The sequence below is a fragment of the Nelumbo nucifera genome, chromosome 2 (assembly GCF_055504915.1).
Source record: "Nelumbo nucifera cultivar China Antique chromosome 2, China Antique-T2T, whole genome shotgun sequence".
In the NCBI taxonomy this organism is placed as follows: Eukaryota; Viridiplantae; Streptophyta; class Magnoliopsida; order Proteales; family Nelumbonaceae; genus Nelumbo; species Nelumbo nucifera.
In genome coordinates, this window is record NC_142650.1 from 75,378,879 (window position 1) to 75,402,323 (window position 23,445).

A 23,445-nucleotide genomic window follows, 5' to 3' on the forward strand; every position below is an offset into this window, starting at 1 on the left:
AACAAGCTGGAACTATATGACATATACTCACCAGCTTGAGGGGAAGTGTTAGAAGCAGCTGTAAAGGGGTAGTTCAGTCATTTTGCTTTCTGTTAAGAGTGTGATGTAATGTCTTTTATATTCTGGTTTAAGTGTTGTGTCCCACATTAATTAGGGGCATAACTGTCTTTGTGTTTTTAATTAGAAACCTATAAATCATACCTGGCCAACTAGAGAAAGTATTCTTCTCTAGTTCGAACCAGTCTTTCTCTTCTATTTCTTCTTCTCTTTCTCTCTTCACTCTTACTTCTTTACTCTTTTCTCTATTAGTTTACAATTGAAACAAGTATAGATCTGAACCATAACAATTTCCAAGGACTTCAATCAATGCACCACTCTAATTATTAGTATCTCCTTTAAATCTTCCTTGCTTCTCTCCTTCTCTAGAAAGATTTTGAGTTCCTTTCTTCCCAAATTGTCCATAATATTGCCACTCTTAAGCATCTCCACATAATTCTTCCCCTTTCTTTGGCCAAATGATGAAAGGGACAACTAGGGAGTTATCTGGCCCAATATCTCAACACTCCCCCTCAAGTTGAGCATAGATATTTGTAGAGAAGATGGGCCGAATGGCCCATAGGTTGTCTATCCTTTCATATGTTTATATTCTTTTCTGTAGCGGGCCTTATTCTGGGCCCATTCTTCCTATGTTATGTTCTTTTAATTTCTTGCCCAACTAAGGGCTTCTTTGTAAATTATTCAAGTTTAACTTAATAAAACAGTGTTAGGGTGTAAGAGGAGAGATTAAGGTTCGAATCTCTCTCTCTAAACCATTATTTGCCACCATCTTTTTCTTCATCTCCTCTTTCTTAGAAGAAGTATTTTTCTGCTGTTTTCTTTTGATTCCTGCATCTATCCTAAACAGTCCTCTATTCACAAGGACTATTTTTCTTCTTGGTATCAGAGCAGGCCTAAACTTGGCTTTGGCTCTCATGTAGGTGTTGTCCAGCCGACTACATGAGAGTTGTTCTAGGGCTGGAAGCTTCAGCTTGAGTCGCCTGATTCTTGGAGGTCATTGGAAATTGAAGAAGGTGCCCAAGATTCAAATCTCTTGGAGAGTGGTCCGGTGACCAGGAAGAATCAGAGGAAACAGGTCAGTTTCTGATTTAGAGCTTTAATCAGAAATTGTAAGTTGTGCTCAGTAGTTTCTGGGTTGCTTTTACTGTTCTGGACTATTGAAGTGTCCAAAGTTTCTTTGGAAACAATACAGCTATTCGGTTGTTCTTTTAGTCTGGTTTAGCCCAGAAATTTTTGGGTTGGTTTCATATTTTTTTTCTGGACTGTCAAGTAGTTGAAATACCTCAGGAATCAGTACTGCTGGTTATTGTTTCCCTTGAACTGTTTTTGGGCCCCTGTACGGACTGTTCTTTGGGCTGTTTTTATTTTTGACAGTGTGGTCCTCTCTACTGCCCACTCTGTGTTTGTAAAAAGGCCTCTTCATCAATACGGACTGTTCTCTGCTCTTTTTGGGGTATTGTTTGGTCAATACCTGGAATTTCTGTTTAGAAAAGGAGCCTGGACTGGGTGCTCAGTGTTTGAAGGTTTTCTGATTTTATTTCTTGAAGGCTGAACCAAGTTGGTTGGTGTCCCGTGTAGTCAACAAGGTGCTACTTCTGTTTCTGGTTCTCACAGCTTTCGGGTGTGACTCAGATTTGTGATACTGCTGCTTTGAGGCAGGTTTAACACTATCCTTGTTCATCCTCATTCGGTGTTTTTGTTTTGAAGGTGGCTGAAATCTTTTTGAAGTGTTTAAAGAGATGAACTCCTCAAAGATTGAAAACAAGAATGTTGCTGAATTCGGACAGGTTCCGGGAGCTTCTGTTGACTCTTTACTGACTGTAACAACAATCAAGCTGGATGGAACTAATTATCTGGCATGGTCACAATCGGTAAAGATTCATATCTATAGTAGAGGAAAGTGGGGTTTTATCTTCGAGAGCAAGAAGGCTCCCTCAGAAGATGATCCATCTTATGAGAAGTGGATGCAAGAGAATTATACTGTTATTGGGTGGCTTGTGAACTCAATGCAGCCACAGATTAGCCAGCACTATTTGTAGATGAATTCAGCAAAGGAAATCTGGGATAGTGTTGCAGAAACCTATTCCCAAAAATTAAATGTGGCTAGAGCTTACAAGTTGAGAAGTGATGTGAAGAATTTAAGACAGTGGGAGAAACCTTTAGTTGTATACTTCTCAACACTGAAGTCTTTGTGGCAAGAAATAGACTTGATAGAAGCTGTAACCTGGGACACTACTAATGATGTAGAGACCTACAGGAAACTAGTTGAAAGAAACAAGGTGTTTGAGTTCTTAACCGGACTAAACCCAAAGTATGATATTACAAAACAGAATATTTTATCCAAGGAGAATGTCTCACTGTCACAAGCATATGCATTGGTAAGTAATGAAGAGAGCAAAAGAATTGTCCAGGTTCAAAGGACTGGTCTAAGTGATCACTTTGCTAATATGGGAGTGAAACCCAAAGGAGTTGCAGGGACTTCTAGTGGCTCAGAGAAGAAAGAGGTTGTATGTGAGTACTGTAAAAGGCCAAAACACACTAAAGACATGTGTTGGAAATTACATCCTGATCTTGTTCCTCTTCGGTTTCAAAAAAAGCATGATAGTAAAAGAGTAGGGAGTGCTAATGCGGCTGCTGGTCCAGATTGTGACAAGTACCACACTGAAGAGATGACTGCTTGTGCATAGTTAGCAGCCATGAAAGAAGAATATAAGAAGTTTGGGAAGATGATCAGTCACCTAGAGGGTGTGACTTCTTCTTCCAACCCTTCAAGAAATTCAGCCTCTTCTGCATTTGCTCATTCAAGTATAAGGGCTTCTGCCAATCATGCAACCATTTCAGGTGCTTCTGATCATGTGACCAACCTTTCTACCTTGTTTGTTTCATATGATTTGCTTCCTGGATGTGACAAAATCACACTAGCCGATGGTTCTCTTGCCTCTTATCTCTGGCAAGGGAACCATCAAGGCTACAGATTCCTTGTTCCTACTTTCTGCCCTTCATGTACCTAGACTAAATACAAATTTGTTATCTGTAAGTAGTCTAACTAAACTGTTGTGTAACCTTCTTTCCTTCCTACTGTGTTTTTCAGGATCTGGAGTCCCGGAAGGTGATTGGGAGTGGCCATGAAGCGAATGGAATATACCTTCTTGATACTCCGGGATAGTGCCCTGAACAGCCTGTAAATGTTGCTTTTGGGTCTATATCTTCAAAGTTTATCAGTCGAGTTATGTTATGTCATTTTCATTTGGGTCATCTTTCCTTTTCTGCATTGAGTCATTTATTCCCTGAACTGTTTAAGGGAATTAGTTTGTCCAGTCTTCATTGTGAGTCTTGTGAGTTGTCAAAGCATTGTAGAAACAATTATCCTTTAAGTAATAAAAGATCTTCTTCTCCTTTTGATATTGTGCACTCTGATGTGTGGGGGCCTTACCACTTACCCTCTATGGGTGGCTACAAATATTTTATCTTGTTCATTGATGATTTTTCTCGGTTTACTTGGATATTCCTGATGAAATCCTGTGATGAAGCTCCCAGACTTGTGAGACAATTCCATGAATGTGTCCTAACCCAATTTGATACCAGGATTAAAATTTTCAGATCTGAAAATGCAAAAGAATATTTTGAGAACTTATCCTGCTATCTCTCTGGCATGGGGGTTATTCATCAAAGTTCCTGTGTTAGGACCCCAGAACAGAATGGAGTTGCTGAAAGGAAAAATAGGCATATTGTTGAAGTTGCAAGAAGTATCTTGTTTGCCTCACATGTTCCTACAAAGTTTTGGGGTGATGTTGTTCTCACTGCTACCTACCTTATAAACCGTATGCCATCCAGGGTCTTGGGGTTTAAGTCTCCTTTCAGTCTTCTTCATCCGGACAATGACCTTTTCTCTATTCCTCTTCGTGTCTTTGGCTGCACTTGCTATGTACATATTCCTAGTGTCCAAAGACATAAATTTGAACCAAAAGCCCACAAGTGTATCTTCCTTGGTTATTCCCCCACACAGAAGGGTTACTGTTGCTTTGATCCAAAGACTGGTACTCGATATGTCACAATGGATGTCACCTTTGATGAGCTTTCTTCCTTTTATGGCTCCTCCATGGATGGACATTGTCCATAGGGGGAGGATTTGTCACGGGTCTTTGCTCTTCCTCTTCCTGTCCCGGTTGAGTCTCTTACTGAGTCTCTTTCTTCTTCAAATGAATCAAGGGAGGATCAATCATTCCACTCTCCCTGTCCCAGTGTTCCTCCCCCTTTACCTCCTCGTCCTCTCTTTAATCCCAGGATGTATCAAAGGCAAAGATCCAGAAATGAGCAAGTTGTTTCCCCTACAACACATGAGCCTCATGCACTTCCAGTTACAGATGAGACAACAGGTACTGTTTCAGCCCCTTTGGAGCCATCCTTCCCTGACCTTGATATTCCCATTGCTGTTAGGAAAGGAAAACGGAAATGTACTGCACATTGAATTTCCAAACACCTTTCTTATAGTTTGCTTTCTCCTTCATACTTTGCCTACCCCTCTTCTGTTGCCTCTAACCCTATTCCTAGGTCTGTGTCAAAAGCTCTTAATATTCCAAAATGGAGGGATGCTATGAGATCCAAAATTGATGCCCTGCACAAGAATAACACTTGGGAAGTGGTTGATTTGCCTAAAGGGAATGATCCAGTTGGTTGTAAGTGGGTCTTTACCATCAAATATCATGTTGATGGCACCATTGAGAGGTGCAAGGCTAAATTGGTTGCAAAAGGCTATACACAGATATATGGGATTGATTATCGGGAGACCTTTGCACCTGTTGCCAAGATGACATCTGTAAGTGTTCTTCTATCTTTGGCTGCTCACTCTGACTGGCCACTTTATCAATTGGATGTAAATAATGCATTTCTGAATGGAGAATTACAGGAGAAGGTTTATATGTCTCTTCCTCTAGGGACCCCTGCAACTTATAATAACAGATTTACAACATTCTTATTTTGTAGTGTTCAATCAACACACATATTGGTGTATGCTGTCCTGAACCCTCAAAGACTTCAAAATCTGAATCGATAAACAAGAACTTAAAATTCTGTCCCATCAACATTTTCTTTATTTTTATCATCACAAACATCATTCTCCTTCCACCCCCTTTTTTCCTTCTCCTAGAAAAAAAGACTCTGCCCCTATATTTTCTGAACCACCTTTTCCTTCTCATAAATTTGTTGATTTTATATGTTCTAATACGAAGCTTATACTTCCACCCCTGCGACTTATACTATGGAACCCAGGAATTACCATAGGGTTCATGGTTTCTATGCAAAAAATTCCCCCAACTAGGCAACAAGAGTGCCCCCTATCCCCCTAGATTCACCTTGGCATCTTAAAAATATGATCCAGACTTGGAGGCTCAACTATCATATAAAATAAGTGTGGCTTTTGTGTATTAATAGCATTTATATGTTCTTTTTTTTCTAGATTCCAATGATGATGATGTGTGCTCAAGAATCTTTTACTCAAACATCTTCACTATATCAGAAACAAATAGAACAATATAATAAAAAAGCAAAAAAAAAATAAATATCCCTGTGAATCACCTTTTGATAAACTTCTTCTTGCAAATCAATTGCATTTGCATGTCCTGTCTGAGCTGTGGACTCAATTGATGCTACAAATTGAAGAAGAAAAATAATATCAATTGACTACTGCATTATGGAAAATTAGAAAGAAGCAACCCAAAGAAAAAACCAAGTATTTTTTCTTTTTTGCCAATCACAAATAAGAAATTACATTTATTTTTTGTTAAGAAATACTTCTAAAGAGGAATGAACCTCCATCATAAAAGATAAGCTTGTTTTCCAATATGTTTTGTTTACAGAGCAAGGTGTCATTTGTGATTTGGGTCAAAGAAAAAATCTTAGGGGTTTTGAAATATCTGAAGCTCAAAGTTTTTTTCCCAATTTCTTTCTTTAGATCTCTTACTTATGGACATTAAGACTGCATTTGATTCAAAAGAAGATTTTGGTGGGATGGGATGGGATGAGAAAGGGTAAATGGGTGTAAAAATTTTCATGTTCCATTGTTTGATTGCAAAAGGAACAATAGTGGGAACATCAGCTCCAATAACAAAGAAATAGTGTTTTCAACTCACAGTCAAACCAGTTGACCTAACACATGGCCAAAATTCAGGGTCCGGGTCCACTTCACTTTTTTCTATAAGTAACGGGTCCATCTCCCTATTGAACTGCTTTTCAACAAAAAATTAAAAAAAAAAAAATCATTGATTCGATCAACAACCTAGTGACCCAGTCAATTGAACTATCTGAGTCATCTGACCTAGTCAGCAGGTCAGAGGTCTATTTTTTATTTTTTAAGAGATAAAGTAAAATTGTATTAATCAAAAAGAAGAGATATACAAGTATATCAGTCCACTGTACAAGAACTTTTCTACAAATCGACACCCTTAAAAGCCACCAAAAAATAGTTTACTGCCACAAAAGAAGGAGACAAAAGATCCTCCTTGAACAGCACATAGGTATTTAGCCAACCTCTAATATCTTCTACAATTAGGTTTATCACCTTTTCTACCTGGCTCTGTTGTTGATCAAAGACTCCTGTTTCTTTCCCCCCAAATAGCGCACAAGACTGCCAGTGGAATAGCATTCCACAGAATCCACCCTTTCTTGCACATTCCTCCCACTTTCCAGCTTTCGAGTAGGGATTCAACAGACTTGGGCATATAGGTAAAATACTGAATAAACTTGAAGAAGTGAAACCAAATTCTAGCAGAGAACTCACAGTGGATAAACAAATGATTAGAAGTCTCTTCCTCCTTACCGCACAAGACATATCAGGTATCAAGCAGCACCATTCCTTTTCTAATCAACAAAACCTTTGTAAGGCATTTCTTTTCAGCAGCAACCCAAACAAAAAACTGTACTTTTTAAGGAGCAATCCCACCCCAAACAGCTTGATTAGGGAAGGAAACTAGTGAAGCAGGCTCCAAGCCACTATAAAAAGATTTAACCGAAAAGGATTCTGATTTGAACCAAGACCAATAATGGTGATCTGGAACCTGTGAATTTAATATTATGCTTTACAGCCTAGACAGCAACACTGAAACCTGAGGAATCTACCAATCATTGAAATTTCTTCTAAATGAGGGAGCCCAGACCATAGAATCTCCAGAAGCAACAAAGCAATCAGCCACAGAAGCCACTTTATCAGAGGCCAGCATAAATAACTCTGGAAACACCTCCTTATATGGAAAATCAAAACACCAATTATCATTCCACAATTTCAATCTAGTGCCATCCCCAACCTTATATTTAATTCATTTCAAGAATTGAGGATAAGCTATGTAAATCCCTTTCCAAACCCCATATGCGTAAGAGAAACTTGAATCAGCTGCATCCCAGCCATTAACCTGAATAACATATTTTTGTGCAATGATTCATCTCCACAATTCATTGGGTTCCCTGAAAAACCTCCAGAACCATTTACCTAGAAGGGCCAAGTTAAAAGATTTTAATTTTCTGATTCCCAAGCCTCCAAAATTGACTCGCTTGTAGATCTGATCCCAGTTACCAGAGATATTTATGAGAATCTTTCCAACCAATCCAAAGGAAATCTCTCATAATTTAATATGGGTCTTTAGGTACTGTAATTTCATATTGAAAACAGAGTTGGCTGAGCCTTCAAAGCATGCTTCAGACTACCACTTGTGAATGTTTACCTGAAACTCTTCCATGCCTAACCATTTGTGCTCAAGTCTAAAAGGGGAGTTTCCTTTTGATAACCCCCAGTATCCAGCAACAATGGAGTATGGTCAGATATTACCCTCTGAAGGGCCTCTTGCAGAGACTGGAGATAAAGCTCTTCCCATTCAGTAAAAATTAAAATGGTCAAGCCTAACCAAAGGAGGGTCTTGGTTATTAGACGTATAGACCAGGGGTAATCCCAAATAACTACCATTCTTACAAAAAAAAACTGTAAAAGAAAAAAAAAAGCCTCATAAATTTTCCATACCTTTATTCTACTTGTTTATACTCAATCTTCAGCATTACATTGAAGTTGCCTCCTATAACCCAGGGATCAGACCATCTGCACCTCACTGCACTGAGCTCTTCCCATAATAAAGGCTTTAGGGAGTAATCAGTAGGATCATACATTGTGGATAACAGACTGGATACACCCATTTTCTGCCAGTGAAGTTTCACCATGATGGAGAAAACACCTAGCTGCTTGTTCAATAACTTGAAAGTGGAACTGTTCCAAACAAGCACTACACCCCTGTTGTGTTCACTACTGGAGTATAAAGCCAGTCACATGGATGAAAGACCCAGATGCTTCTTATCACTAGGAATCCACTTTCAATCAAGTTTTTCAACCCGTCGTTGACCCGGACGGTTAAACTGTTCAAACCATCACCCAATCGATTTTCCACGTCCAATTCGAACAAAACCAGATATTCCCTAATAAAACCTTTTACGAAGTTAGAAAACCGCCGAACCGGGCAACCCAGTTAGCGGGGACATCATGTCAAGTTAGATATTTTGTTCCAAGTTTTAGGTTTAAAAAATTAAAAATTCCCCTCATGTCCCAAAATTAGCCCAACCCCCTATCCCTTTTATTTCTTCTAATCTTATCTCTTTGTTATAGGGTTTATGTGAAATAGAAAGAGCACGAGAGAAGAGAACAGAGAGATCCTGAACCTGTTCAAAGTTGTTTGTCTTCTCCATTCGCCGGCAACACCAATTCTTAATCCCTGCATCTATTTTTTTCGTTCTTTGACATTTGTGTTGAGTTTGGGCAACGCCAATGCTCCAGCCGCTCAGCATGATTCTCAACAGCAATTGTATTGGGTTGGGCGATTCACACTTCAAAGAGAGGTGGAACCGTGGATTCCTGGTAAGTCGTTTATTTTATATTTTGTGTTTTAATTTTTTTCTAGTTTTTTGTATATTTCATTTCCGATTTAGGATTCTTTTGTGGAAGATCTTTAGTTTCTAACTTGCTGGAAGCCTGGAAGTTTGCAAACCGATTTTTTTTCATTCACTTTAATACATTTTCTTTTTTTTTTTATTTTCTGTGATTCCTAAGCAGCAACGTGCAACCTGAAAGTTGGAAAGTGGAAACCCGAACTTGAACTTGGAGGCTTGGAGCTTCAAGTTCAGATTACAAGAGACTGACTAAACAATATTAGGCAATTCTTTTTTGAAATTTTTGCATTTTTATGCATTTTTTGGCTATTTTATATACTTTATTGTAAATTTTTTATAAATTTTGAGAGATTTCAGACATTTTTTTGGCTATTTATAATTTCATATCATTTTTTGGATATTTATATAGGTATTATTCATGTATATATACACATATATATAATACATTTTGTTAAAATTTTTAATTATGACATCACAGGTTGAACCATCTGAGCTGCCCGATTGAACTAGTGACCCGCGACCCGGAGGAAAAAACAGGTCGACCTTCGGGTCGGTTTTAAAAGCATTGCTTTCAACAGCTTAATTTGCTGCAACATCAAGATATCTAGTCTCTTCTCCTTAATGAAATCCCCTACTACTAATTACTTCCTTCCCACACTACCAGACCCCACAGTACTACTACTACTACTACTATAACAAAAATAAGGGTTCAGCCACTATATTTTTTAAATTTTCTTTTCCTTCTTTTTTTTCTTCTCATGAATATGTTGATTTTTTATACTTTAACATGAACTCTATTCTTTTCTTATGAAAATTATGAATAATTATTAAGGAAATATGGCTATGGTACCTAGGGAACTACCCTAGGGTCTATGTTTTCTATATAAAAAAATCCATCACCTAGGCGATGCCTAGGCGCCCGCCTAGGTGACTAGGCAACAAGGTGCCCCCCTGACACCCAGCCTCGCCTTGGCGCCTTGAAAACTATGGATACTTCTGCCTTCTGAATCTTCTGACCATGTTAGCTATCCAGTATCCACTTTTCCCCTTGCACAACCCCTGCCCCATTATTTATCCTTTCAAGTTCCAGAACTGCATTTTTCTCAAAGTCCCAACCCGCCTTCTCTTCCCTATCCTGGTCATCAACTTCCTCCCGAACCACATTCCATCTCTCCTGAGTCTCATCATATTTTTCCATAGAACTACCCTTGTCAATTTCCACAAACCTATCTCATTCCACCGCCTGTAATGTTTTCCTTCCACCTCCCTAAAGATTTTCCTCGCAAATTCATCCACCCACAAACCCTGCTCCTTCTCACCAAAACATCGCCATTGCCCACCATGTCTAGGTCATCAAATCTGGTGATGACCTAGACCTACAGACCATTATCTTCTCTCCTCCCATTAGACTTCCATTCTCTAACATTTGACTCCATATTTGAGCGGACTCTATTCTTCAATCAACAAAAGAAACTCCATCTTTGCTCCTCCCTCTTTTAACAATAGACATCCACTTAGCTCCATTTCTTCTTTTTCTATGACAGAAACAGTGTCTCAGCCCCTTCTTTTCCTTAACCTTTTCAGAGACACAAAAAGGTGCTCCACCCCCTTGTCCCCTTCTTCAGTTCTTCTAATAACCATGCTGAACATAAATTCTGCTTAATAACCATCACTTAGGTGACACATAGGCAACTAAGCACTAACCTATTGCCTAGGTTTGCCTTGGCGCCTTGACAACTAGGAATTGTACTGTTTGAAATAAAATCAAAGATGTATATATATGAAGAATCTAAAGCAGGATTAGGAAGATCGAGCAATATGACAATAGAAATATATAACTTGAACATTATTCAATTGTAATAGCATACTTGATGAAGCCTCTGGAAGCATTCTTTGTGATTGGAATAATTGCTTCTGCTGCTCAATTGCATTCTGAGGCTGAAGCAGGGCACCTGATGTTTGAAGCCGTTGCTGCATATCTCGTTGTAATGGATTGGACTGCTGCTGCAACCCAATTTGTGGTTGTATTTGTCCCGACTGTGGTTGAAGATGAGACATTATTTGCTGCTGCTGTGGCTGCGGTTGTGATTGTTGCCCTTGGGATGACAACACAGCTGGCGTCTGTTGGTTTGCTTGTTGCTGTGTTGCAACCTTGACCTGTTGGAGCATGTTGACTGAGTGCTGATTTGGATGAATGTTCGAAACACTAGATTGGGATGCAAGCAATTGCTGTTGCCGTTGCTGCTGCTGCTGCTGTAGTCCAGAAACATTACTTTGTGAGCCCATCTGTTGCATGTTAGACAGATTACTTTGCTGGCTAAGCAACCTCTGTTGTTGTTGTTGCTGCTGCTGCTGTGACTGCTGCAGTGGTGGTTGTGGTTGAGGTTGCTGTTGCTGTTGCTGTGGTTGCTGAATGTCTGGGACACTGTTTTGCTGTGCAACCAGCTGATTCTGTTGTATGCTTGTTGCATTTGTTTGTTGACCTATTAGCTGTTGTTGCTGAGATGATAACAGTGTCTGCTGAGACATTGGTGTTTGCTGTTGAAGAAGAACAGGAGCCTGTTGATGTAGTGATTGTTGTGGTTGTTGTTGTTGCCTATGAACTGACTGTGGATGTTGCTGAAGCACTGATGCAGTAGATGGTTGAATAGAAGGTTGCTGATTCTGTTGGAGAGACGAGTGTGGAGTTGATTGAATAACAGAAGACTGTGTCTGCTGAAGAGGGGGCTGGCTTGATGGTAGGCTGGATGATATATGCATAAGAGACTGCTGAGAAGATTGCAGCTGAGTTGGCTGCAACAGCTGCTGCTGCTGCTGTTGCTGTTGCTGCTGCTGCTGCTGTTGGATGTGTGGTTGCATAAGAGGCTGCTGCTGCAAATTTCCCTGCTGAATCTTCTGTTTCAAAAACTGCTGCTGCAATTGCTGCTGCTGCTGGTGGTAAATATACTGTGGATTTTGAGGCTGCTGCTGGAGCTGTTGGGGAATAGCCTGTTGCTGAAGCTGTCTGCCTTGCATCTGCCTCTGTGAATTGGCAAACATATTGGAAGTTACACTTTGTCCCAGTGGATTACTTACCGAGTTCTGTGAAATGCCTGACATATTTGGCAAGTTGGAATTCTGTCCACCAACATTTGGCACGGTATTTTGAGATAGTCCAGAAACTGATGGATGTGCAGATGAAAGACCAGAAGAGTTCTGTACTCCAGCAGGTGCAATGTTATTTTGAACAGTCTGGGACAGCATCTGCTGTCGTGCCTGGTTAGGCATGGAAATTGGTAGTGGCTGCCCTTGGTTGCGCACTTGGGATTGCATACTTTGAGATGCTATTTTCAATATAAGACCAACAAAAAAATACTTCAGTCAAATGAAAACTCAGAAGGATATAACACAAAATACACATATATCATTCTGTTAAGAAAAAAGAAAAATAGAAAATTTCTATTTATTTATTCCAAGAAAATCTACTTCTTATCAATCAAAAAAAAATTCTATCATTAAGAGCATAAACAAATTTTTAGTAAATCTTTTTATAAGAATGAGATTCAAAACAAAAGGAGATTTAGCTAGCTCTTCACTTGACAAAATGGCAAGAACGAGAGCTTAAACAACCAAATGCTTATTAATTAAAAGGTGAACTAGGCATTTATCTTATTGACAAGCATGTGTGAAATCCATGTCAAGTAGTGATCTCAAATGAATAATTCTAATATACCAACTTTCAATTAATAAAGCAATTTAACATGCTCTAGTTACCTGGATCCACAGGATTCGGGTTGCTACCAGCAGAGTTTGATGGCAAGGAATTAGGCACAACATTAGGCTGAGATTTTGACTCCATTGTCAGCATCTTCAGAGATATTTTCCGTAGATAATCTGACTGAAATTTAAAAAAAAAAATAAGTCAGAAAAAATTACAACCCTTTGATACTGCATTCAATAAATTAAAAGCTCATGAAGAAAAGAATCAAGCACATTTATAGATTAAAATGTATCATGGCCTTCCATTTTATTGTCTCCATGAATTTTTTTAATCGGCAACAGAAACATTTCATTAATTAATATTTTGAAGAATCCCCAAAAAAAGACATCTAACCCATAGGAACATGGTAAATAGCATATGCTATCTCCCCCTTCACAAATCTTTACAATTCAGCCCAAAAGACTTGGTTTCAATTGACCCCTTGCTTAGCTAGCATATCAGCCATTGCCATCCTATTAACCCATTAAACCTTAATTTGTAGATTCCTTGTCAACCACTTGCACTTCATTATCAGATTTATGTCTGGACACATAGCTTTTGGCACGGTTTTTTGAGATAGACCAGAAACTGATGGATGTGCAGATGAAAGACCAGAAGAGTTCTGTACTCCAGCAGGTGCAATGTTATTTTGAACAGTCTGGGACAGCATCTGCTGACGTGCCTGGTAGGCATAGAAATTTGTTTGCAAATGACATTGTTTTATTTGATGAAACTAATGAATGACTAAATACAAAATTAAGCTTATGGAGAAATGCCCTAGAAACAAAAGGTTTTAAAATAAGTAAGACTTAAACAGAATATATGACATGTAAATTTAGTGATAATAGGAGTGTAAATCAGGATACACTTAGGATTGGAGACCAAGAGATAACTCAATGTGACCATTTCTAGTACCTTCACTACCTTGGTTCAATAAGTCATAACAAGAGAGAGATTGAGGGTGTCACCCAAAGAATTAGAGCAGGTTGGGCAAAATGGAGGGGTGCATCTGGGCTTTTTTGTGATAGGAGAATACCACATGCTCAGAAAATAAGTGTGGCAGAAAGCATAGGATCAAATGAAGCCATCCATACAAAACCTAGGAGTAGCTCCAATAAGTGATAAAATGAGAGAAAGTAGACTAAAATGGTTTTGGTCACGTGCATAGAAGACCACCAAAAGCTCCAGTTAGAAGAAGTGATATGTTACAAGTGGAAGGGGCTAGAAGAGCTAAGGGTAGACCAAAAAGGACATGGGTAGAAGTAGTAAGAAATGATTTAAGCACTAATGATAGGCCCCAATTAATGCCAGGAAGAGGAAAGGTCAACAATCAGCTAAGGGGGGAGAAATAATTGAACAATTAATCACATGAGGGCAATTATAGCTGGAGGGAATAAGGAGAGTCTTGGGGCATTTATAGCTATGTCAGTTATGAATAAGAAGAGTTTTTGGGCATCTATAACTAGGCCAGCTGGGCATTTATAGAGGAAGTCAATTATGCTATCAGTAGAGAATATTGTGAGTGTTTGGGAGAGCCGGCGGTATGCTTTTCTTTGAGTAAAAAATATTGTGAGTGTTTGGGAGAGACGGCGGTCTCTCGAAGAACCGACCAACTGTTAATGTTTTCTGCTGAATGAATACTAGTTTCTTTTGTTGATGTTCGAGTGTGTGAACGCTGCTGTAAGTCTGTGAACTGCGTGTCAAATTTCTGGGTCATATCAGTGGTATCAGAGCACATCTTTCCTCGGCCATGGTGACAGCTAAGGAAGTGGCATCGCAGGTGGAGGGTTTTGAAGAACGCTTGACTTCTCTGCATTCTGAAATGGATGGCTTGCGTGATGAGATAACAGCTGGACTGTCAAAGATCACATCCCTGGAAGGAGGCGTTCAAGACTTGGTAAGGCGTTTTGATCTGTTGCTGCAGCAACAGTCCTTGTCAGCTCCTTTGTCTACAATTGACAATGTTCCTCCTGTATCCGCATCAAGTCGTGCGGCTGACAAAGGGAAGGGTGCAGCTTTCCCAACGTCCCCTTCAATGACAGTCCCGGAACATACTTCTGATTCACTTCCTCGGAAGTTGGAGCTGCCTATTTTTGATGGGGAAAATCCAGACGGCTGGCTTTTTTGCGCGGAGCGCTATTTTGAGATTAATGGCTTGCTTCCGGCGGAACGTCTGCGGGCAGCAGTGGTCTATTTAGAGGGTGATGCACTGGCATGGTATTATTGGGAGGATGGTCGGCGACCCTTTCGTAGCTGGGCAGAATTCAAGGAACTCCTCCTTGAACGTTTCCAATCAACTCAGGAGGGAAACTTGCAGGAGCAGCTTCTATCATTACATCAATCCACTACTGTCGAGGAATATCGTCGCCATTTCGAGGTGCTTTCTGCCCCCTTACGTGACCTACCAGAATCAGCCCTTGAAGCAGCCTTTGTGAATGGGTTGCGCCCAGATATCCAGGCCGAACTCCGACAGATGGAACTCGTTGGGCTGATTAGAAAAATGGTTGCAGCCCAGAAAATTGAGGAAAAGAATCAGGCCTTATGGGCCTATCAATCCAGTTCATATCCTTGTGGGCCTGCAACGTCCCTCTCTGGAACCCACTTTAACTCACGGGTTTCACAAGTGACTACTTCTACTGTCACCCGACATACACGAGCAGCAATCCTTCCTCCTCCTGCACCAGCCCCTATTGTTAAGGCCCCACCTCCTGCTTTCAAAAAGATGACCGACAAAGAGATGCAATAGAAACGAGCGAAGGGTCTATGCTTCCGTTGCGACAAGAAATACAGCCCGGGACATCGTTGTGCTCAGAAATCACTTCAGGTTTTATGGGTTCAAGATGACGTGGAGGAACTTGCGTCTAATTTGGACTGCACTTCCGGGGACACTGAAATTGCTTCGGCTCCAAAATCAGCCACGCTTTGTGTTTCGTCTCTTGTCGGGTTGTGTGCGGCAAATTCCCTTAAGGCACGTGGACACATTTTGTCACGTGAGGTGGTCATATTGGTAGACTCGGGTGCATCCCACAACTTTATCTCCGAAACTTTAGTGGAAGAATTGAAATTACCCCGCACCCCTACACACGAATTTGGAGTTCAGATGGGAAATGGTGAGGAGGTGAGAACTTCCGGAGTCTGCCGTCAGGTTTGCCTCAACTTACCCGAATTGGATGTTATTGCTGATTTCTTTCCTTTAAAATTGGGCTCTACGGATGTCATTCTTGGTTTTCCTTGGTTAGCATCCCTCGGGGACTCAGTGATGAATTGGGGCAACATGTCTATGAAGCTCAATTTGGGAGGTGTCCGGGTGAAATTACAAGGCGATCCTTCTCTCTGTTCTTCTTAGGTATCTTTGCATGCTATGATACGTAACTTACAACATGAGGGACATAACAGGGGTTTTCCACCTGGATATGATTTTGATGTTCATATCCACTATGGGGTTGATGCTTACATTTGTGGAGAAGAGACGGCGTTGTTGGAAAGCCTTGAAGGAAAACAAGGAAAACCAAGGTTGAAGCCTCCTTTTCCAGCTAATGCAGGGCTATATGGATGTCCAACAACTGTTACAAATGTTGAAACTGTGGCTATTTCCCCCACCATTTTAAGGCGTGGTCCTGAATGGTTTGCTAGTTTTGACAGGAAGAACAATTCTAGGACAAAGCTATTCTGTGTCTCAGGCCACGTGAATAAGCCTTGTACAGTTGAAGGGGAGATGAGTATTCCATTGAAGGAGCTGATAGAGAGGCACTGTGGAGGAGTTAGAGGTGGATGGGATAATTTGCTTACAGTGATACCAGGGGGTTCTTCTGTTCCACTGATTCCAAAGCACATATGTGATGATGTGTTGATGGATTATGATGCACTCAAGGCTGTCCAAACGAGTTTAGGGACATGTAATTGTGATGGACAAGTCAACTGATATTGTGGATGCAATTGCAAGGCTCTCTTATTTCTATAAGCATGAAAGTTGTGGGCAGTGCACACTATGTAGGGAGGGGACAGGATGGCTGTGGATGATCATGGAGAGGCTGAAGGTTGGAAACACGAAGCTGGAGGAAATAGACATGCTTCAAGAGGTGTCAAAGCAGACACACCATCTGTGCATTGGGCGATGCTGCTACTTGGCCTGTGCAGGGACATATCAGTACGCAATGTGCGTCCATCCACTATGCCTGGAGCTACTGGTTTGGGAGTTCTTATTCATTGGCTGGGCCTGCCTGATTTTGAAGATTCTTGGGAGCCTTTTGACTTACTTCGAGACCAGTTTCCTCATTTTAACCTTGAGGACAAGGTTAGACTTTGGGCGGCGGGTAATGATAGGCCCCAATTAATGCCAGGAAGAGGAAAGGTCAACAATCAGCTAAGGGGAGGAAATAATTGAACAATTAATCACATGAGAGCAATTATAGCTGGAGAGAATAAGGAGAGTCTTGGGGCATTTATAGCTATGTCAGTTATGAATAAGAAGAGTTTTTGGGCATTTATAACTAGGCCAGCTGGGCATTTATAGAAGGAGTCAGTTATGCTATCAGTAGAGAATATTGTGAGTGTTTGGGAGAGCCGGCGGTATGTTTTTCTTTGAGTAAAGAATATTGTGAGTGGTTGGGAGAGCCGGCGGTCTCTCGAAGAACCGACCAACTGTTAATGTTTTCTGCTGAATGAATACTAGCTTCTTTTGTTGATATTCGAGTGTGTGAACGCTGTTGTAAGTCTGTGAACTGCGTGTCAAATTTCTGGGTCATATCAATTGGGCAAAATGGAGGGGTGCATCTGGGCCTTTTTGTGATAGGAGAATACCACATGCTCAGAAAATAAGTGTGGCAGAAATGTAAATGCTAAGATGGATAAGTGGAAAAAACTAGAAAGCATAGGATCAAATGAAGCCATCCATACAAAACCTAGGAGTAGCTCCAATAAGTGATAAAATGAGAGAAAGTAGATTAAAATGGTTTTGGTCACGTGCATAGAAGACCACCAAAAGCTCCAGTTAGAAGAAGTGATATGTTGCAAGTGGAAGGGGCTAGAAGAGCTAAGGGTAGACCAAAAAGGACATGGGTAGAAGTAGTAAGAAATGATTTAAGCACTAATAATTTAACAGTGGATATGGCTTTAAATAGAACGGATTGGTGAAACAAGATTCAAGTAGCTGACCCCATATAGTTGGGATAAGGCATGGACAATGACAACCAAATGCTAATCGCATGCCTTCCAACCAATTGTAATAAAATCTTTTACAATTTAGACCCAAAAATAGATATATAAAATGAAGAAGCAACCCAAAGTATTAGTTACCAAGAGAAAAGGCTATCAGTAGCTAACTTACCTGACTTGAGGCAGCAGTGTAAATCTTTTCCTCAAATCTTACAGCAATCTTTTTTAGTTCTTGTAACCCCTCTGGACCAGAAATTGGGAGGTGCTTCTTTAAAGTATCCATTCTACACATTAAAAAGTAAGTTATAACAGGTAAATTACTAGGGTTGGAGGTGCTTCCTTGAAAAGTATCCATTCTACACATGTTAAACAGTAAAATTATAACGGGTAAATGATCAGGTTTCCTGTATAACGTATTAATGATAAATATAAATTCCAAATACGTTTAACTAAGAGAAACTTGTTACAAATGCAGGTGCCAGATCAGAATAAAACTTCCAAATAAAATGCGAATTTACGTGGAATTCTACTATAAAAAAAAAAAAATCTAAACCTAATAAAAGCAATTCTCTCTAATGTAGTCTTCATCTGACTGCTTTCTTAAATCTACAAACAAGAAACTTCAATATTAGTATTGGTAAAGAATATGTACCCCATCTTACTAATAACAACTATCACGTTTACCAAAAAGATAATATCACAACTATCATGTTTACCAAAGAAAAATACTATCACAACTATCCCCTACTATAGTGCTTTATGTAGCATGCCAGGCTTAGGCTCAAGGGAAAACCTCGAGACAGAACCTTGGAAGCCCATGCCTCAAAAATATAAGGAGATGCTTTAGACCTTGAGATGTCCTATATTGAGGATGTATTTTGCATCCATCAATCAAATGACAATTTTACATTTAAGCAAATTATTAACTTATTTCAGTTAAAGATTAAGGTTTTTGCAACTTTAATCCATGAAGTAATGCCAACAATTCTATTGCCAATGAATCACCTTGCTCTGTAGGGCCCAAGTATAAGGCTAGTACCTTTCCATAAAAAATTTTCTGATATTCCATTAAAATCATCATAATATTTTAATTAAAAATCTTTTCCTACAAGAACAAATGGAGGATTCAGTGATTCAAAGATTCACTTCCTATTTTAATATGATCAACTTACAAAGTCACTATAAGTCTGTTCTTTATGTACCCTACTTGTACGGTGTAGTGTCCTAGGGGCAGTCTTGTCCTTTCACCTTGTTTATGTCATCATTGTCATCATCATCCAAGCCTTATCCCAACTATATGGGGTCGGCTACATGAATCCTGTTTCACCATTCCACTTTGTTTAAGGCCATAAATACTGTTAAATTATTGGCACTTAAATCATTTCTTACTACTTCTAACCATGTTCTTTTTGGTCTACCCCTAGCCCTTCTAGCCCCTTCAACTTGCAACAAATCACTACTTTTTATGAGTGTTGTTGATGATGGTCTTCTATGCACATGACCAAACCATCTAAGTCTACTTTCTTTCATTTTATCACCTATTGGAGCAACCGAGCAACTTCTAGGTCCCTTTGAATAACTTCGGCCCCGTTTGGCGCGTCTTTCCGCGCGGTATTTCGGCTGCTTACAAGCTAGGAAGACCAAAAATCAGTCTATTCCCGTTTGGCATGCGGAAGATCTCGCCGCCAAAAGACGGGGCGCCGAAAAGATGTAGGAAGCCCATTTTGGGCTGATTTCGGGAAGCTCCAAATGAAGCTTCCCACGTCTTCCGCGTTTTAATCTCATGCAGAAAGACCCGAAATGACACACGGAAAGATGCACGTCTGCCAAACAGTCTTCGGGCTGTCCAGATCTTATGTCAAAAGCTCAATGCGTCTATTGACTGTCAAAGCTACGAGAAGATCTTCTCAAAAAGACTTGCCAAACGGGCTGTTCATTTTTTATCCTATCCTTTCTAGCTGCTCCATTCACCCATCTCAGCATATGCATTTCTGCCATACTCATTTTTTGGAAATGATTCTTGACTGCCCAACACTATGCTCCATACAGCATAGCTGGCCTTACAACTATTTTATAGAATTTTCTTTTTAATCTAAGCAGAATTCACCTATCACATAAAACTCCAGATACATCCCACTATTTTTTACTCATAATGCTCTAATTCTATAGACAACATCCTCCTCAATCTCTCCCCTATTATGAATTATCAAACCAAGGTAGCAAAACAGGTCACATTGAGTTATCTCTTGGTCTCCAATGATCCAATCCTAATTGTATTGTACTCTGATTTGTGCTCCCATTATTATTAAATTTACAAGCTATATATTCTATTTTAGTCCTACTTACTTCAAAACCTCTTGTTTCTAAGGCATTTGTCCACAAGCTTAATTTTGCATTTAACCCTTCATTAGTTTCATCTTTTAAGGTGGTGTTCAGTAGTGTGTATATATCGTGAACGCGACCATTTTGGTCCCATCCACGGTAAGATATGGTGTTCTGCTATGTGCGAACGGCCCCCGTCCACAAAATAGCATGGATAGGGACGGGCCACACCCCAATTTATCATCCACAGTATTTTCTTGTGGATGGTCCACACTATGGTGTGGACAGTTTGTGAGAAGGTTTCAGTGTAATGCACTTGTGTTACATTGGTCCAATTAATCTCATTTTATTTAATCTTTTAATAATTTTTAATATTTTATCAATAACATAATAATTTTTAATGTTAATTCTAGCACAAGTCCAACGGTTCTCCTTCTCAACTCTTTTTTCATTATTTTTTAATATTTTTATCAATAAAATAATATTTAAAATATTAATTTTTTATTTTTAAATATTTAAAATAATATTTTTTAACTATTTAAAAATGCAATTGTTGCCTACATATTGATGCCTATTTTTTCAATTTATTTATCATATTAAATGCAAAAATTAGACATTTATGACCGATTGTGTAGATCTCCCATAAAATGTATATGAGATACATGGAATCAAAAAGTATGGTGTGGACCAGTCCACACCACACCTACAAACGCCATCGTGGGTGTGGATCTATCCACAGCTCAGAACAGTTGTGCACTGTGGTGTGGTGTGGATCTATCCACGCCCACCAATTTCTCATCCACACTACAGAACACCCCCTAAAATGATGTCATCAGCAAACAACATACACCATGGAACCTCATGTTCAATATGTTTAGTCAATCCATCCATGACCAGTGCAAATAAATAAGGGAAAAGTGCTGAATCTTGGTGAAGACATATGGTAACTGTAAAACCTAATGTGTCTCCCATAGGTGTTCTTTTGAAATATTTGAAAAAGGGAAAAAGGAAGAGAGAGAGAGAGAGAGCAAAAGAAGCTTTGATGGAAACAGGATTTAATTTGGGACGAGGATGGTGATAGATGTGATGAGGCGTTTGATCTTGAAGACTAGACATTATGTGTTATGTGTTAAGGAGGGGGGGGGTCCCTTGTTTTCTTTTGTAAGTTTTTGTGTCTTGTAATCTCCTGTTGTGGTATTTGGTTCGGGTGTAATCTTAACACCCTTGGTCAAACTCTTGCCAATTATAACTTCCCTGTCCACCAAACTCTTAAGCTCCACTTTTCCCCTCCTTAATTTTATCAATTTGTTGAGACAAAACTAAACTACTCTCATCCGCTTGATTCCTCCCTCCTCAACCCCGGACCCCATCCTGACCTCTAGATCTTCCCTTATTAGGGTCGACATAACCTCCTCTCCTACAGCTTGAAGCTCCTCCTCCTCCCTCCTTTCATCACCCTTCTTTTTTGATTCCAGAACTTTTAATTTCTTCCTCTTGTAAACTCTTTTATATTTATTGGAAGGTCCTGCCCCAATCAATCTGTCTTTTAGCCTTGAAAAAACCTTTGACACATGGACAAAGTGAGTCTTATTTGCCTCTTTGGCTTTCTTCACCCCTTCTAAAGATTCAAAGTCTCCTTCCTTGTGAACACGTCTTCTCCAACCTAAATAGACTCCAATCCTGCTGACTACAATTTCTGCCTTCTGGAACTCCTCATGTTCTAAAGCCGAGCCAGAATTGTCGTCCTTGTCCAAAGCCTCTTTCTCACCCTCAGCACAACGTCTCTTGATGTCAATCCCTTCCTCTCCATCCCTGTCTATCACTTCTTCCTTGTCCTCCCCTTCCCCCCTTATTTTTCGCTTCACCGCTTCCCGAGAAACCACCGCCCTTCCCTCTGACTGAATTTCTGAGCAAACTTCCCCTCTATTCTCCTTTTCCAAAACACAGAATAATACCTGCTTACTGACTAGACTCAACTTCTCAATCCTCCCTTCACCGTAGTGATTCCCCGGAACTTCAGTTGTGCTTCCACTTTGATCCATCTCCTCCCAGTTCTTATGCACAATCCATTTTCGTAGATCTTCATATTGAAACACATACCCAACTCTTCGGCTCAGATTAAATTTTCTCTCTTTCAAAACCCCCAGCCTGAAACGAGGTGTCTTCGAAGTTTCCCCAGCTTTCTTCACTGCATTGTCTTTCGAAACTCGAACCTCATTCGAGCCCTCACCTTCTTTACCTCCCTAAGACGCCTCTTCGTCTTCTGACAGTCCCAATTCCACTCTCTCTTTCAACTCCCCTACCCAAGGCCCCAAACAAATCCAAAGTTCTAACACTAGTTGTTGCACCCTCATACATATCCTTAATTAGGTCTATATACCTAATTAAGAGCCTTTCTCAGTCATCTCAGTTTTGACAAAACCACGCTTTTAGCTAGTTTTAGCATCCTCATTCTTCTAAATACAAGACATCTTTCATCAAAAAGAAACAAGAAAGACAATAACTCTTCCTTCTCTCCTTCCTTCATCTTCCTCTTGCGGAGGTTTACACCTCTTTGTGCTTAGAAGGCCTACACCTTTTGTGTTCTGAAATCTGAAGATTCTGAACTATGCCTCACACCTCCAGGTAGTAGAATGACGTGCATTATGCCTTCACATTTTAAATCACTGAACTGAACGTGTTTCCTTCAACAATTCTGGACTTGTTTGGGGCCTTGGGTTTAGGAGAGGTTGAAGGGAGTCTGAAACTCTGAATCTGTTTTGTCCTTTTAATTCATGTGTACATTAGAGCAGGTTTCTCTAGACTGGAATAGATCTGGTAGTAGAATTTGAGTTGTTGGATCCTTTGGATTGTTCTCATATGCTCATTTTTTTACAGTCCTTCCCACTCCTTCATTCTCCTTCAATCTTCCATGTGAAAGCTATTTGGCGAGGACCAGTACTACCACCAAAAGTCAGGGCATTCTATTGGAAGTTTTTTCACATGAGGATTAACACCATACAGTTTTTACGGAAGAGAAGGCCTAATTGAATCTTATCACCTAGTATGTGCTTCCTCTGCAACGCAAGATTAGAAAGTACTCACCACCTACTAATTTCATGTTCTTATGCTTCTAGAATATGGGAGTTTTTCTTCTCTCATTTTTTTTTGTTTTGGTTGTAGCTAGGCACCTCTAGAGATGGGAAACCTCTTAAAGGCCTCTTTCTTTTCACCTTTGAAGAAGATAGGAATGGTACTTCTGATAGGAGCAAGAG

At 39.9% G+C, this 23,445-nt stretch overlaps 1 protein-coding gene across 4 annotated transcripts in view; it reads right to left on the reverse strand.

The window, feature by feature from the left end:
* The window catches only part of NRB4 (mediator of RNA polymerase II transcription subunit 15a-like protein), a 41,544-nt gene that overhangs the window by 15,771 nt on the left and 2,328 nt on the right, over window positions 1–23,445 (reverse strand). For 3 of the 4 annotated variants that reach the window (XM_088898062.1, XM_010246849.3, XM_010246850.3), the window contains exons 3-6: window positions 18,042–18,153; window positions 12,730–12,853; window positions 10,845–12,299; window positions 5,632–5,702 (exon numbers count right to left, since the gene is read on the reverse strand). In XM_088898062.1, the coding sequence (XP_088754188.1) occupies window positions 5,632–5,702; window positions 10,845–12,299; window positions 12,730–12,853; window positions 18,042–18,153 (1,762 nt within the window). The remainder of the gene's footprint in view (window positions 1–5,631; window positions 5,703–10,844; window positions 12,300–12,729; window positions 12,854–18,041; window positions 18,154–23,445) is intronic. The other variant, XM_010246851.3, reaches the window with a different exon arrangement.